At 32.1% G+C, this 16,626-nt stretch overlaps 1 protein-coding gene across 6 annotated transcripts in view; it reads right to left on the bottom strand.

Annotated features, from left to right (window-relative positions):
• EPHA7 (EPH receptor A7) overlaps window positions 1-16,626 on the bottom strand; it is a 184,044-nt gene that overhangs the window by 9,463 nt on the left and 157,955 nt on the right. For 3 of the 6 annotated variants that reach the window (XM_064360827.1, XM_064360829.1, XM_064360831.1), the window contains exons 9-14: window positions 16,351-16,406; window positions 11,868-11,993; window positions 10,599-10,784; window positions 9,959-10,020; window positions 8,330-8,539; window positions 7,104-7,253 (exon numbers count right to left, since the gene is read on the bottom strand). In XM_064360827.1, the coding sequence (XP_064216897.1) occupies window positions 7,104-7,253; window positions 8,330-8,539; window positions 9,959-10,020; window positions 10,599-10,784; window positions 11,868-11,993; window positions 16,351-16,406 (790 nt within the window). Of the gene's footprint in view, window positions 1-7,103; window positions 7,254-8,329; window positions 8,540-9,958; window positions 10,021-10,598; window positions 10,785-11,867; window positions 11,994-12,996; window positions 13,297-16,350; window positions 16,407-16,626 lie in introns of those variants that run through there. The other 3 variants (XM_064360828.1, XM_064360830.1, XM_064360832.1) reach the window with 2 other exon arrangements.

The following is a 16,626-nucleotide window of genomic DNA, read 5'->3' as shown; positions in this document are numbered from 1 at the left end:
GAGAAAATGGCCATACTGCCCAAAGTAAATTATAGATTCAACACTATCCCCATCATGTTACCTATGACCCTCTTCACAGAACTGGAAAAAACCACTTTAAACTTCATATGGAATCAAAAGAGAGCCCACAATCCCAAGTCAATTCTAAGCAAGAAGAACAAAGCTGGAGGCATCATGCTACCTGACTTCAAACTATGCTACAAGGCTACAGTAATCAAAACAGCATGGTACTGATACCAAAACAGAGATATAGACCAATGGAACAGAACAGAGGCCTCACAGGCAACGCCACACATCTACAACCATCTGATCTTTGACAAACCTGACAAAAACAAGCAATGGGGAAAAGGTTCCCTGTTTAAAAATGGTGGTGGGAAAACTGGCTAGCTATATGCAGAAAGCAGAAACTGGATCCCTTCCTGACACCTTACACTAAAATTAACTCCAGATGGATTAAAGATTTAAACATAAGACCTAACACCATAAAAACCCTAGAAGAAAACCTAGGCAAAACCATTCAGTAAACAGGTATAGGCAAAGATTTCATGACTAAAATACCAAAAGCATTGGCAACAAAAGCCAAAATAGACAAATGGGATCTAATTAAACTCCAGAGCTTATGCACAGCAAAGGAAACGATCATTAGAGTGATCTGGCAACCAACAGAATGGTAAAAAATTTTTGCAATCTACCCACCTGACAAAGGGCTAATATCCAGAATCTACAAAGAACTAAAACAGATTTACAAGAAAAAAAAAAACCCATTCAAAAGTGGGTGAAGGATATGAACAGATGCTTTTCAAAAGAAGACATATATGAGGCCAACAAACATATGAAAAAATGCTCATCATCACTGGTCAATAGAGAAATGCAAATCAAAACCACATTGAGATATCACCTCATGCCAGTTAGAATGGTGATCATTAAAAAATCTGGAGACAACAGATGCTGGAGAGGATGTGGAGAAATAGGAACACTTTTACACTGTTGGTGGGAGTGTAAATTAGTTCAACCATTGTGGAAGACAGTGTGGCGATTCCTCAAGGACCTAGAAATAGAAATTCCATTTGACCCAGCAATCCCATTACTGTGTATATATCCAAAGGATTATAAATCATTCTATTATAAAGACACATGCACATGTATGTTCACTGTGGCACTGTTTACAATAGCAAAGACTTGGAACCAACCCAAATGCCCTTCGATGATAGACTGGACAAAGAAAATGTGGTACAATTATACCATGGAATACTAGGCAGCCATAAAAAACAATGAGTTTGTGTCCTTTGTAGGGACATGGATGAATCTGGAAACCATCATTATCAGCAAACTGACACAAGAACAGAAAATCAAACACTGCATGTCCTCACTCACAGGCAGGTGTTGAACAATAAGAACACATGGACACAGGGAGGGAAGCACCACACATTGGAATCTGTTGCAGGGGGCACTATGGGAGGGCTAGTTGGGGGTGGGGAGTTGGGGAGGGATAACATGGGGAGAAATGCCAGATATAGGTGATGGGGGGCTGGAGGCAGCAAACCACCTTGCTATGTATGTATCTATGCAACAATCCTGCATGTTCTGCACATGTAACCCAGAACCCAAAGTGCAATAAAATATAAAAAGAATGTGGATAAAAGTAAAAGTAATGTACTTTTAGAAACCTAAATTATTTAAATAGAAGGTCAAGCTGTGAATAAATAAATTAATAACTTCTAACATTTTGAATATTCCAAGTGACCATACAATAAGCAATTGGGGGTATGATTGTTTCATTGAAAAATGACTAGCTTTTTTGTATTTGAGGCTGCATCTATTTAAACATGTGCAGTTTATTTCTGATTTGACATGACTCCATTCTAATACTCCTAACATTCATTCAGTCCTCATTATTTCCCACCATCTCCTAACTTATTTCCCTGCTTATAGCTTATCTTCGGGTGTCCTGAAAGAAATAATATAAGTAGAGTGATCTTTCCTTTTTTCTTTCCCTCCAAATAATGTTTTAAAATGTAAATTTAAATCTTATCATGCCCTCTTGACATAATACTCTTCAATAGTACTCCAAGCTTTCAGAAGAACACTTACAATTCTTGATTCATTAGCTTTCAACACAATATATTCTTAAGTATTTATACCAGTGAACATAGAAGCATTAAAGAATTATTACAAAAATGAGTTAATGAACCTCTGTAGTAGTTGTCTTACTGCATTACAGAAATTTAGTGATTCCTATTGTTGTTGCAGATAAACAACACTGATCTCACTTCAAAGTGAAACTCTAAGCTATATTCAAAGATACTGTGGTTTACATATTTATAAAGGAATACCAAGATATAACATTCAAAATAAGAGATATTGGTACTTTAACACTCTCATTAATAGTCACACCCCTATGGACATAAACACTTAAGGTACTTGCTGGCAACTCTTCGACCTTTATAGAGCAGTTTGGCACAATCCAAGATACACCCTTTGAAAGGAAACCAGACAATAGTAGCTAATTTAGGCACAAACTGAACCTTGAGGTTCTGCAGTTTTCATTTATTAACCTAGCAGTAAAACAGTTTCTCTGTTGAAGATGCAACTAATAATCATTGTTAATATTTATTAAACGCTTACAATATGATTGGCATGATTTTAAACTTGAATTATCTTATTTGATTCTTACAAAAACCTTATTAGATTAAGTATCATTATTACACTGATTCTAGAGATAAAGAATGTGTGGCACACAGAAATAAAAGGAAAAGCTGGTCAGTATCACGTAGCTGTTGGTAGAAAAGACAGAATCTGACATAGGCTACTGGACCAGAGCCCATGCTATTAAGAATGGCATTATATTTCCAATGCAACAATAGGTACGGTCTTCAAATAGATATTCTTGGAAAAGCAATGAACAGAGGTAGGATTGCTGACCCTCCACTTCTTAGAGGATTATGTAATTGCTCACTGAATTCATTTAAAATATATTTTTGTGAAATTACTAGAAACTCCTTGTATTAGCCTTAGTATTCTAATAAAATTCAAAAAAAAAAAAAATTCATAACCAATTCTACATCTAAACAGTTCCCAGAGGAACCGGAAGTGATTTGGGTAAATTACATTTTTTAAAAGATCTCTGGGACACAACAGGGACCAATTCTTCGGCAAATGCTGTAAAACAATACTGGAAATAAAAACAAAAGTTACTGAGAAATGTTTCGATATTATTACGGTATGACCACTGAAATTAAGAAAAAAAGGAACACAATAGATCCCATTAATGAGCCTGTAATAACTCAAAATGGGATATGACATGATTGGCTTCTGTCCTTTGCTCAATGCTCATTTTCATTTCATTAACCTCAATAACACGATCCAAATTTTATGCAATTAAATATGTTGGACTTGACTTACGGGACTATGGTAAAGTTTTACATAAAACAACATCATAATTTTGTTTCTATCATAACATGAAAAATATAAATCAGTAGTGACTTTAAAAAAAACATGAAGTCTCACAATTTAGCTGAGACTACACTTACTTGGAGTACATTATGTTTTCAAAGCTCTTAAATAACTTTTCATATATGACTTTAAGGAATTATCTTTATGTCTCATACCTTTATGAAAGCTTAAATTTTTAAATATCCTAATATCTACCTACTAGGATAATTAACAATTTATTGGCCTAGCTTTATATAGGAAAAAGATACTTTCTTATATTAAGCGTTTTTTTAAATACTTTTTTCTTATGTTAATTATTAAGATACTAAATTTACTACATAGATTTTATTCTTTTTATGCTAGTAGTATTTTTCTTATATTACAATATATTACAATACTAATGTAAGAAAGAATACTACTAGAAGAAAAAAAATCTATGTATTAAAAATCTTCAAATTTCATAACTTGAGGGTAAAAATTTGATTTGGAGGAATCAAGATATAAATTCAATTAAAAGACAGCTGCTATGAAAACCAAAAGGATATTTTCAATTTCCACAATATTTCTTATATTTGACTACATTTACAAACATAAAGATTTTTCTTTGAAAAGTCATTAATGGAAGGAGCTAAATTTCTGTAGATTTTTTTAGAAGAATGAAAGTTGGAAATTTATTTGGAAAGCTTCACCTCTTGGTTTTAATTGCAAATAACTGAATCTGACTTCATTTCAGTTAACATTTAAGAAAATAATACACACATTAAAATAGAATGAATGCCCATTCAAGAGTTAACTAAGGGATAACCTATTTGAGTATGGTTCTGGTCATGCATATGTATATTAATTTTTCCTAGGTTTTGCTTGTTCACTGCCTTGTCCAGAGTTACATAAAGTGTCCAGATAGTCCAGACCTCTCTCACTCATGAGCTTCTACATCACTATTTGTGTCTCTTCAGGTTACAAAAACCTCACCTTATCTAGCATTCAGCCTGGAACTGTGTGGACTTACTTAGAAATGTAACCATCAATTTGCATCTTGTATTCTAGGGTCTTGTAAAAAATCTTTTAAAATCTGAGGCATTTAAAATTTGAGGTCTTTCTAAAATCCCTGACAAATTCCTAGCAACTAAATTTAAATAATGTAAAGTTAATTGATTCACTTCATACATCCATCTAGGATAATTAAAAAACAATGAATACCACTGAAAATCTGATGAAGGCATCCTTCCCAGAAAAAAGTAATATATTCACACATAAACAACAGTTTTCCCATGTATTGGGGGTTCACAGATCTAAGTCTCTTCATGAACTCCTACCACAGAGTCCTAGTAAAAAAGCTTTTATCTAGAAAATTTTATCTCAGAATGGAAATCATTATCCTACATTATCCAATTTTTCTCCATTTGCATATCAAAAATTAAACATATAATTGCTCAAATAGCACTTTACTGACATAATTATGAAATAATGAATATTATCTAAGAAGAATAATATGAATATCAATTTCACTGTACAAACTGACCTATCTAGATAATCTCTCACTACTAAACAAACCTGTGTCCAAATTTTTCAATTATTTTATACCTTCTAAATAAAAAAAAATGAAAGATGGTGCCAAATATTTTAGGGTAGAACTAAACGGCACAATAGACACTATTATGTCATTTGACTAATAAACTATTAATCCTTGGTATAGTCAGGCTATATTCATGATGTTCATTTTTAAGAAAAACAAAAAACAATACTTAAGACATTTCAAAATTTAAGATTGGATATATTAATTTTTTTTCTTAACCATTTCCATTATTTGTTTTTGGAAGTTAAGTAAACTCTGAATTTGTCAGTCCTGTCAGTCCTTTTATGTTTGCATCCAGTACAGAAGGAAGGTGTCAAAAGAAATGAAACTCCACTGAGTGTCTAGGGAATGTAAATATTTCTCTTTCTCTGCCCTAAGGATTTGTTTGTCCAAATTCTGACAGTCCATGAAATCTTTGACACTGAGATCTGTCAAATATTAACAACTTTGCTTCTGCCAAACAGACTCATCATTTAGATTTTTATCTTTGAAAAACAAAAGCAAAACAAAAAGCAAATGAAAAAGTTTTATGCCATCATCCAATTCAAACTATCAAAAGATGTAACTGATATAAAGCCTTCCTCTTTTCAGACTGGGAACTTTTCTGGTAATGCAAAAATCTGTAGGTAAAGTATCAAAAATTACCTTATCAACAACATATAAAACAGTCTACATGTTAGTTGTCTAAAAATAACTATTGTAAGTTTTAAAACCCATAGCAACTTGATATGGGAAATTCTAAAGTTCAAATCAAAGTTACTGATTTAATATAACAATTTGCATGATCTCTTTTTAAAAAAATAACTCAGATGTAACTGCGGTAGTCAGCTTCTATTGCTATCTCTGTTTATACCTCAAGCTTTAACTACTGCAAACCAGTTTGCTAGTCACATCCTTGTTCTAACCGGCAGTGTAGACTTTCCTTAAGCACTACTTATTTTTTTACTCCACACTCCAAGAATCTGCACTAGTATAATTTCCAGACTCTTCAAAAAACTCCTACAACAATCTGTCCAAACCTACATCTTCATTTCTAATTACCACAAGTGTACTGCATCTCTGTTATAGAAAAGTGAATCCATTTGATTGGTCTCCCTACACCTTGCTAAACCTTAACCTCTCAACTTTCCAGTATGCTTCCTTAGAGAATTTGCTCATCAGCTTGAACCAAGGTATCCTTCAGATTTCTAGTACAATCCAGGATACAGTCCTAGATTTCATACTGGCTCTACAGTTACCTAAATTTCATTCACATTTCAACAGGCGGAACTAAATGGCAATTTTATAAAACTCAACCTAATAAAAGCATTTTTTTTTTCTGTACTTTTGTCACATTGTTTGATAAATGGTCTCTTGGTGTGAGATGTTTACCATCACATGAACTACCATCAGTTTCATTTCTCAATGAACAACAGTAAGTTTTATGTCTTAGTATGTCCTCATGGCAAAGGGTATATACATTTAAAAATATACCTTTTAAAATGAATTTCCAAGGATATTCTCATTGTGATTAAATTCTAAAGTATCACTATGAAACATTTACTAATATTGATCACAAAATCTAGATTGTCCCATGAAACTAAAATTTAGTTAAACCAATCAACAGTAGATAATTTAAATAAATTTTCTTAGAACACTAAAAGACAAAGAAGCATCAAAGACAAAACAAAACATAACAACTTCCTTCCTTTCCACAAATGGTTCTTTTACTCATGTGATGCTCCCACACCAGCTGTGCAAGCATGGAAATATTATCTTTACTAACGTGGAAATATCATTAGTAAGCTTCTATTTTGTCCATAGAACTTGTATTATAAAAAGAGAAAGTGATCATTCAAAATGAAAGCCAAAATAATAAAATTAGTAGAACCACTAATTTATGGCAATTAGTGTGGTAATTTGTGGTAGCAATTGTGGAAAACTGTATTTTTATAATTCTTATCATTTTATTTTTACATATTTTTGTATTATATTTAGCTAAAGAATTATTTTATAATTCTTTAAAAGACTCTTAGTGAGTCTTTACCTACATGTTCCAGTAATAGTGAATATTAACGTATTAAATCCTTTTAGTTTAAATAAATGTAACACCTACATCTTGATTTGACATGTCCCAATAAGGTCTTTCTCCATAAGACATAACTTCCCACATGACTATTCCATAGCTCCATACATCACTGGCTGATGTGAACTTCCGGTACTGGATGGCTTCGGGTGCTGTCCACCTTACTGGAATTTTTCCACCCTGTTATAAAAAGAAATGAACATTTTAAATATGTATAATAACTTATATATCATTTATGGCAATATCATAAATACATATGTGCATTTTTGGTTGGAAGTTCAGCAGCATCAGGTCTACCCATCTTGAATCTCTAAGTGTATTTAAAGTTACTAATCTGATTTTTAGAATCCCATTACAAGTTTCCTCCATTCAAGTTTACAAGGCATCTCAACTGAATGAGCTATGTGTGGTGTTAGGACTAGAGTATATTGAAAAAGCAATGATAGGCCAGGTGCAGTCACACCTGTAATCCCAGCACTTTGGGAGGCCGAGGTGGTGGATCATCTGAGGCCAGGAGTTCGAGACCCAGCCTGGCCAACATGGTGAAACTCCATCACTACTAAAAATACAAAAACATTTGCTGGGCGTAGTGGTGGTGGGAGCCTGTTATACTGGCTACTCAGGCGGCTGAGGCAGGAGCATTGCTTGAACCTGGGAGGCAGAGGCTGCAGTGAGCAAGATTGTGCCATTGCACTCCAGCCTGGGCAACAAGAGCAAAACTCTATCTCAATAACAACAACAACAACAAAGACAAATTAGGCAAAATTACTATGAAAATGGAATAAAATATAGATAATTTAAATAAATCTCATGCTTTCTTTTTTTCTAATCTCACAAAAGTTATCAGGATTAGCACAATTAATGTTTAAATTAAATATTAATTATTCTATTATTTAATTAAATTAAATTAATTATTTAATTAAAAATTAAATATTCTTATAAATATTTAAAATGTGATTATAGTTTTCTACAAATATGAATGATAGTAACTAGATGTTGTTGTATGCAACTATGTTCTATTTATATGAATCTCCCAATGTAAGATAGTCATATTATCATCACTTTCCTTCTCAGCCTAAATATATTGTAAAAATAATGATTCTTCCAGAAAAACAAAAAACAAAAAAACAGCAACCTCAAAATGCTTAGCTCAACCTACTTCATTTCTTCTGTTTAGTTTTACATCATTAGACCTTGCTTTCCTGGTAGAAAAATCTTAAGAACGTGAAGAAGTGCAGTAAATGACTTTTTCTTACAGTAGTTGTATAGACAGCTTCTGGATCATCCTCTATAACTCGGGACAGGCCAAAATCTGACACTTTACAAACGAGATTGCTGTTGACAAGAATATTGCGAGCTGCAAGGTCCCTGTGAACATATCCCATATCAGCCAAATATCTCATTCCAGCAGCAATTCCTCTCAGCATTCCTACTAACTGAATGACTGTAAATTGCCCATCATGTTTCTGCAGGAGACAAAAATAAAAGCCCAGTTAACTGCATACGTTAAAAGGGACAAAAATAACCACGAAAAATATCTGCATGCTAGTTATTTACTATTGCATAACAGGAATTGTTAATTTTTTTATATAATATGGATACCTGTGGGGAAAAAAATCATAACATGCTCATTTAGCTGATAGCCAAATAAAAGAATTATGGCAATTATGTGGTTATTTATATTAATTTTAAAAAATATTAACTAATAACAGTTTGAGATTACACAAGTCCAAAAGTATATGCTAATTTTTAAGTGTGGAAATGGAATATCTAAAAAAATACCAACAGCTAAGTGTTTCCCTATATGCCAAAAAAGTCTAAATAATATAAAGTTATATAAATAAATACACATAAAATAAGGTATATTTTCCTCTAAATGCTAAAAAAGAGAAAGGGGGGATATATTTAAGCCAAAATGAAGAGAAATTAAGATGTAGAAAGTGATTGTAGTGGCTTTGTTTTCATTTCATTTTTCTTTGTTTTGCTACCAATAGGAGCATTACTTATAACAAGGATTCTCTAGGACAGATGTTCTTAGCAAATGGGATTGAGAACTATTTGCAATCAGACTGCCCACTGCATATTTCTAACCCATTTTAACCCCCAAATTATTCCAGCTGAATATAAACATGCTGCAGGAAGGATGCTAGTCTGAGTTGATGAATCTCCTAGTCGATACTTATATCATGGTGCTGCTGCAATAAAAGTTTCTCTAAATCTTATGATTGTTTATATGTCTGGGTTAAATATGATTCTAGATTATATTAAATAACTTTGCATGTTCTCTTTTTCTTTAGATTATTTTCTCTTTGCCATTTGTAAAAATGTTCACATGCTCATATTCTTAGTTGAAAAGCCGCTGACAGTAAATTATCTATGCTTATTATTTTGGATTTCTATGTCATTTACAAATAAATCACATACCATTAATTTGAAAAATAATGTTAATAATCATACATTTAATGCTTGGTGTTCACCTAACAATAAAATAGAAATGGTTCTACAGAGCAGAATTGTGATCATAGTGTCAACACAGAATGGTTATCTCACCTTTTAGTCTTTTCCATGTATCTCTATATTTCATTTACAATTATATATGTTGTTTTATACCATGAATTCAAACTAAGGGCTTCAGGTATCCTCCATACCTCAGGCAGTAATATTAACAGAAACCATTTCTTGACCACATTGTATCACTTAAATGCTCAAAATATTCTATTTTAATCTAGTCTTGAACTCTGATTATTAATCTGATTTTTGAAGACAATTTTCTAACCTCTTACTATTTTACAATGTTCTCATTTTACATTGCAAAAAAAGTTCATAAAATTATATTGGTAGCAAGCATAGCATATTTAGAATAAGTGGATAACATTGGTATTTACCCTGAGAAATGCATCTAGGGCTCCATTCTCCATGAATTCTATTACAATCATGACTGGTTTCCCTAAAAAAAAAAAAAAAAAAAAAAAAGTTTCAGAAGCCATAACCTGAACTTTAGGATAATTTCCTTTCTCATGTCCCAATAAAACACATAGTGCTCTTTTGAAAGAATGAATGTTTGAGCATTTCTAATGTTTTTAGCGTTGCTGCTAAGCTCAAAAAGTCATTATATATCTGCTTGGAATATGGTCATGATTCATAAAATTAAACCATATAAATAAAAGTCAATGTGTTCTTCTGACTCCTGCTTTGTGAGTAAAACTCAAAGAAAATTACACTTTATGTAAAATGTAAAGACTATATTGTATAATTATCATGGCTCTTGAAGAGAAATTAAAAACATTTATCAGTCATTCCATCTATCAAAGTCTTCAACTCTAATCTGGCATTCATTTTTTTCTGTTTTTGTTTTCCTTGAGGTGATAACATAAAGGAAGATTTTTTTGATTAGTTACATGACAAGAAAATACATTCATTTAGATTATGCAACATATTTCATAATTTGATTGTTTTATTATATACATAATACCAATTTCTGACAATCAGTATATTTGATAAAATAAAGATATAACCAGTATCTACCTCTTGTGACAACCCCTTCCAAATGGACAACATTTGGGTGGTCAAACTGCCCCATGATGCTTGCTTCACATAGAAAGTCTCTCCTTTGTTTTTCTGTGTAACCAACTTTCAGGGTTTTTATGGCTACTGCAACATCTCTTTTCCCTGGAAGTTTCAAACGGCCACTGCAGACTTCACCAAATTCTCCTGATGTAACAGAACAAGCAGGCATATTTCAGTTTCTAAATATTTTAATTTTCTTTTAAAAGTAAATATATTGAATTATTTTTCTTTATTAGTAAATTATTTTAAGCATTTTAAAATATTTTCATAAAATACTTGGCACAGACCTGTAAGTTACACTGAACACATTCCCATAGATAGGGGAGTCTAATTCCTAGACAAAAAAGTTGTTTATGAAAATAATGGCATAAATGAAATTAAAACTTGAAGATACAATTCAGAACTCCTTCAAGAAAGCCTTTAACTCCTTTACATGCTTTCCTAAACTGTTTGTTAAACAGGCTACTATTTTTCAGTTGAGTTACCCAACACTCAGGGTCAACATTTATATTTGAATTATGCTATTGTATATTATATATATTTAAAATTATTATACATAATATATTAATATATAACCTAGACTACCTACTAAAGCATGAGGACACATTAGCAAATTCTAAACATTGCTATGCCTTTTAAGTTTGAGGAGAAAATATTTATTAAAGATTTAAATCTGGAATTTATATGCATTATGTCTACTGGATTTAAGGGAATTAGATTCAGAAATGCATAATTATTATAAAAATACATACAAATAGAAAATAATATTTCCTTTAAATAATTCACACACATTAATTTTCTACATGAATTTAAAGTACAATGGCTAATACCTACACATACAAGAAAAAAGATAAAAATGAAAGTTTTGTAAGAAGACAGTAAATCAAGTAAATGCCCAGCAAAATTCCAGAAATTTCTGATCTTTTAAAAATACTAAGTCATTTCTTAAATGATAGGACAGAACTATTGTAAAATAGCTTTTAATAGAACAATATCTTAAAAATCCAACAGAAAACCAAAACTATATGGAATTTTTTGTGCCACATGCTAGTTTTTCACATTTTTTCATAAGATTTCATAAACAAGGACAGCCTCACTGCTTCCAACAGTTCAGGTAAATGCAAAAGTACTATACTTGAGGGATAATTATTTGCCTGTCATTATGATGTATGACTTTCGATCTTGGCTAAATGGAACAGCTGAACAAGGAAGCTACAATAGCCTTACCTGCACCAATCACACGCTCAATTTTAATACAGGAGGCATCTAGCTCCTTGGCGAATTGATGGACAGCTCTATTTGGGTCCTCATAGGTTTCAGGGTCAATGTAGGTTTTGGTGCCTGGAAATTTAACTGTAATGATGTAAGAAAGCATGACTGTGATGAAGCAAAGCACTTATTGTGCAGTCAGCCCAGGAATTTCATTATGCAGAGTGCTCCTTGGAACAGTGAACTTGCTTCCACATCACCTGATTCACAGCAGTTTTAACAGCCTACTTCAGTCTGCTGGCGTATAGGTATTATCTGCAAGCTTCTATAGGTAACATAGGATCCAGCTCATAGGTTACTAACTGAATTGCTTTTCCAGTAAATCAACAAAAGACATTTCACCAAAATTTCTGACATGCCTATCAGACTGGAGGTTTAATTAAATTCACTGCTATCATGGCATAGTTCAAGCCATATTGAGGTTTGTAATGGACTTGGAAACACATTTGTAAATCTACCAGTCAGTCAATCAATCAAATTAATACACTGGGAAAAGAAGACATTTCATTTACAGGTAGCCTACTACACTGACAGCAATATTAAAAACATTTAGACATCTTACTGATTCTTTTGATTTATTTTTTTAAAGACCAACCATCTTTGACATATACATAAAATTAATACAAGATGTGAGGGACTTCTATCACAGAATCAAAGAAATATCTTCTAAAGACAGTTTCATCTTCACCTTCAAGGGCAATAGAGGCCAGATATACAAAGTGCAGAGTAAAGTTAGAAAATTTACAATATTCCTGGGATCTGTTAACCAAGTATGACAGCGATTTGAAAGAGGAATCGTTTATACGAACTTTCAATTATAAGGCTCTGGAAGATCTTAACTGCTGAAGAGGTAGCCAATATGCCTCACAAAAGGTAGTCAAAATGCAAACAACATAGAATCATCTTAAAAGTTAAAATCTTCTTAAAATGCACCCAGAAGCATGCAGGTAACAGATAATGCTATGTCAATTTTCAATTCAATTCAATTACAATAATGTATTCCAAATCTAATCATTTGGTAAAAGACAAAGATAAGATAGATAGGCATATATTTGGTTATATTAATGCAATAAAAAATTACACTATATCCTCAAAAAAAAACTTTATTGTTTTAACAAAGCCACTGAACAATCTTCATCAAATCTTACTATTTGGAGAACAATAAATTTCTTTATATATTACACTGCAGCCTAACTGTGCTTATGTCATCACATTAAAATTATATTTTAAAAATAAACACATAACAAAAAGCAGAATGTATAAAGGAAAATGGGATTTAAAAATCTTGATTTATTCTGCTGTAGTTGATTGTTTATCCAAAATTGATTGTCTTAAACAATTATTGTTGCGGTTTATAAAACTGACAGATGCTCATTTGTTACTAAAGCTGAACATGAAAAAAAAAAACACGAGAAGAAAAGAGAGAGGGGATAGAAGGAGAAAAGAGAGAAGAAGGAGTATAGGGAAAGGGGGAAGAGAAAAAGAGAGAAGGGAAGAAAACAATAGGTTAACCTCCTAGATTGGCAGGCAGATGGAGAATGAGCCATCTTCTCCCTTTTTATTCTTTCTTTCTTTCTTTCATATTTTTTATTTTGTTTTGATAAGGGAGCTAGATTGGAGGTAACCTTCTGCATCTCAAATGGTCTCTGATGTTTCTTTATTCAAGCTGTCATAAAACATTTTGACAGGCCAGAGCTATTTTGGCATAAAAACATGAAATACTGCCCAGCTTGGATTTGAAGACATTGTTAGAAGAAATGGTAGGAGGAAACAAAATGTAAATTGGAACTGCTTCACTAAATTCCTCCATTGTGTTTATATCTTTCAATGTAGCACTTGGGGCCACGGTGAGTTAAGGGCACCTGATACAAATGACTGGACATTCTGTTAAATTTGGTGCTCTAAAAGTCAGTTAAATGGTTGCTTTCAAGTTTCTGTGAAAATGCAGTCTGGTGTTTTAGCACCTGGGAAAACTGTCCATGTACTAAGTAGAGGAATAAAAACACACCAAGTTGTAAACAGCTGGTTACCATAGTATTATACTTTCTATATTAAGAAATCATAAAATCAAACCAAATACCTGGTTTTAATCAAACGACAAGAAAAGATATCCTTGGAAAATGATGATTCAAAATATTAAGAATTTACCAGGATAGGATATGTTAAGTGTACTTTTCTCATTATTCATTTAAAATGAATGTTTTAAAATAAGGACAATATTGACATTATATCTAAATATTATGGTTTATCCTAAGTTGAGTATGAGCTTTTGCATTTAAAAATATTATTTCTATTTCTCATGAAAGTTAAACATCTTTAAACCACCATTGCTACTTTTCTCTGAAGATGAAAACTGTCCATATACAGCAAGCTTATCTTGTCTATATCAGCAAGTAAGGCATGCAATTATATATTTTCTAATTACAAACTGGATGTGAAATGTGAAAAAAGTTAATGGCATAAAAATATTAAAACTGAGTGATGACAATTAAGCATAAAGCTATACAACAATTTTGGATAAGCCATGTTTCAACTGAACTTCTGTATTAACCTGTAAGTTCAAAACAAACAAACTGCCGTATGTGATCATTTGGGGATATCTCAAATATGCTCAATAAATAAAAGAAAAGTGGCATACTGATTATGGTAATATTAAATAATTGTGCCATTAAATTATTCACATATGGGCAGGACCAGGGATTCCAGGAACTATAGTCTTATGTTACTCTTCTATGTACATTCTACACTAGAAATAAAATTTAGGCATTCAAGTTTTGATCCACTCCTTCCTGTCTGGGGAAGTGTTAAACATATTCTCACATGCCATTAAATAGAAACAAAAAAGGGTAACCTCCACTTTTTCCTATATTTCCTCTGGCTATAAACTACCTATGCTGCTCTCTTCACTGAGGCTTGTCACAGAAAAATTAATGCCAGATTAGCAAAAGTAAGTTCCAACACTGGAACATATCAAATAATCCCAAGTGGGGTATAGAAACACACATCTTCAGTCATAATCAGGGATATATTTAAGTTTTTTGAGGCTTAACCGATATACAGTTTGGGATACTTTTTTAGGGAAAAGAATACATGATCATATAGGCAAAATTGCTATGGCACTGCCAGGGCCTAAAAATGGCCTGTGAAAGTGAGGCCTTGAATATTAAACTTTATAATAAAGCCACTTCTGGGCCTACCATTAACTTTAATTTGTAATAATTTGTACTACCCCACATGCTCTTCCTGCCATGAGTGATTGAGATTCAAGAGAATTTCTTATTCAATTTGCATTTCTATTGAGTAAAACCACTTCTATTTTGAAAACGAAAGGGAATAGTGGGTTCAAAAATACAAACACATTAAGAAAATTTAGGAATAAGAGCTTTTACAATTTTTGTACTTAAATCACACATTGTCATTTGAGGTTTTTTTTTTAAGAATCACAAAGAAATTCTAAAATGAATTAGAAACTCTTGATGGAGGCTTTTATAATCTTATGATTACAGGACAGTATCTTCATAGATATTGACGTAAGAATCTAATAAATAACACAATAAAAGATACAATTCTTACGTCTTATGTCATGGGAAATTTATCTACACATGAGAACATTTGCTAAAGATTATAGGTACTACAGAATAACAATAAACTTGGTTTTTAATATTCTCAAGGATAAACATGGGAAAATGGATTTGGGTCAGAACATCATTAATTATCAGAACTGAAGTCATTTGGTTGTTAGGTTTTGGTTTTGCCTACATAAAGTAATCACATTTACTCTCAGTGCTTTTATTTTCACATGCCATCCTCATTGCAACAAGAATAAGATTAATGCAGATAGACATCTACTTTCTTTGGGTCCCTAAGCTTTCTTCTAAATATGATTTCTAAAATGAATTTTTAAGAATAAGCTAACTCAAATCCATGGAAAATAATAGAGGTTTGAATCTTATTATTATACTATTTATGTCCTGTGAAACATCTATCAGGGATAGGTAGTTTATAACAGCTGAAGAGAAAGAGGCTCCTTAATTTAGCCCTCCATAGTAGCATCACTCATTGGATTAAAAAAAGGGCCTATCTTTGTAACCTGAAATGACATTCCTTAGCTAGAGAATGGGCACATGCAACATTTAACATATTATTATTAGGATGGTAAGAAACATTTGGGCAAAGTTTGCAAAAGGAAATATTGTGATGTAAAAGCAGCAGAATATCCGGCAGTTATATGACATTTCTGAATATATTTTATTTTTTCAAATTCACATCACATCACATGAATTTAATTCTAAACATCTTATTCAAATGCTTTAACGCAACATTCTGAGCTCATGGTATAATTTCAAGCATGATGCATGAGGACTTTGTTAATGCCAATGCCAATAATCATATTTTTCTATTAACAGGGGTACATCATAATAAAGAAAAGCCAAACACTTACAATGAAAGTAAAGCTCTTCATCTCCTTCTTGGTCAGCTTTGCTATAACCACAGTGCCTGTAGGAAAGCAAATTTGTGACAATCTCAGTGATCTTACTTTATATATTTAAAATTCAGTACAATATACCTTAGTTACTTAGCAACTTACTAGAGTTGTAAATTAAATATAAAAATTTACTGTTCATAGTTATGAATTCATTTAGTAATAACATAGTAATTCACATGATTGCAAAATGCACAGAAAGCAAAGACTTTTTGTGACGCAATGCAAAAAGAA

Source organism: Aotus nancymaae, unplaced genomic scaffold, assembly GCF_030222135.1.
Source record: "Aotus nancymaae isolate 86718 unplaced genomic scaffold, 86718_ANA_hifiasm-v0.15.2.pri h1tg000040l, whole genome shotgun sequence".
Taxonomy (NCBI): domain Eukaryota; kingdom Metazoa; phylum Chordata; class Mammalia; order Primates; family Aotidae; genus Aotus; species Aotus nancymaae.
The sequence above is the reverse complement of the archived record's forward strand: the minus strand, read 5'-3'. Positions and strand labels throughout refer to the sequence as shown.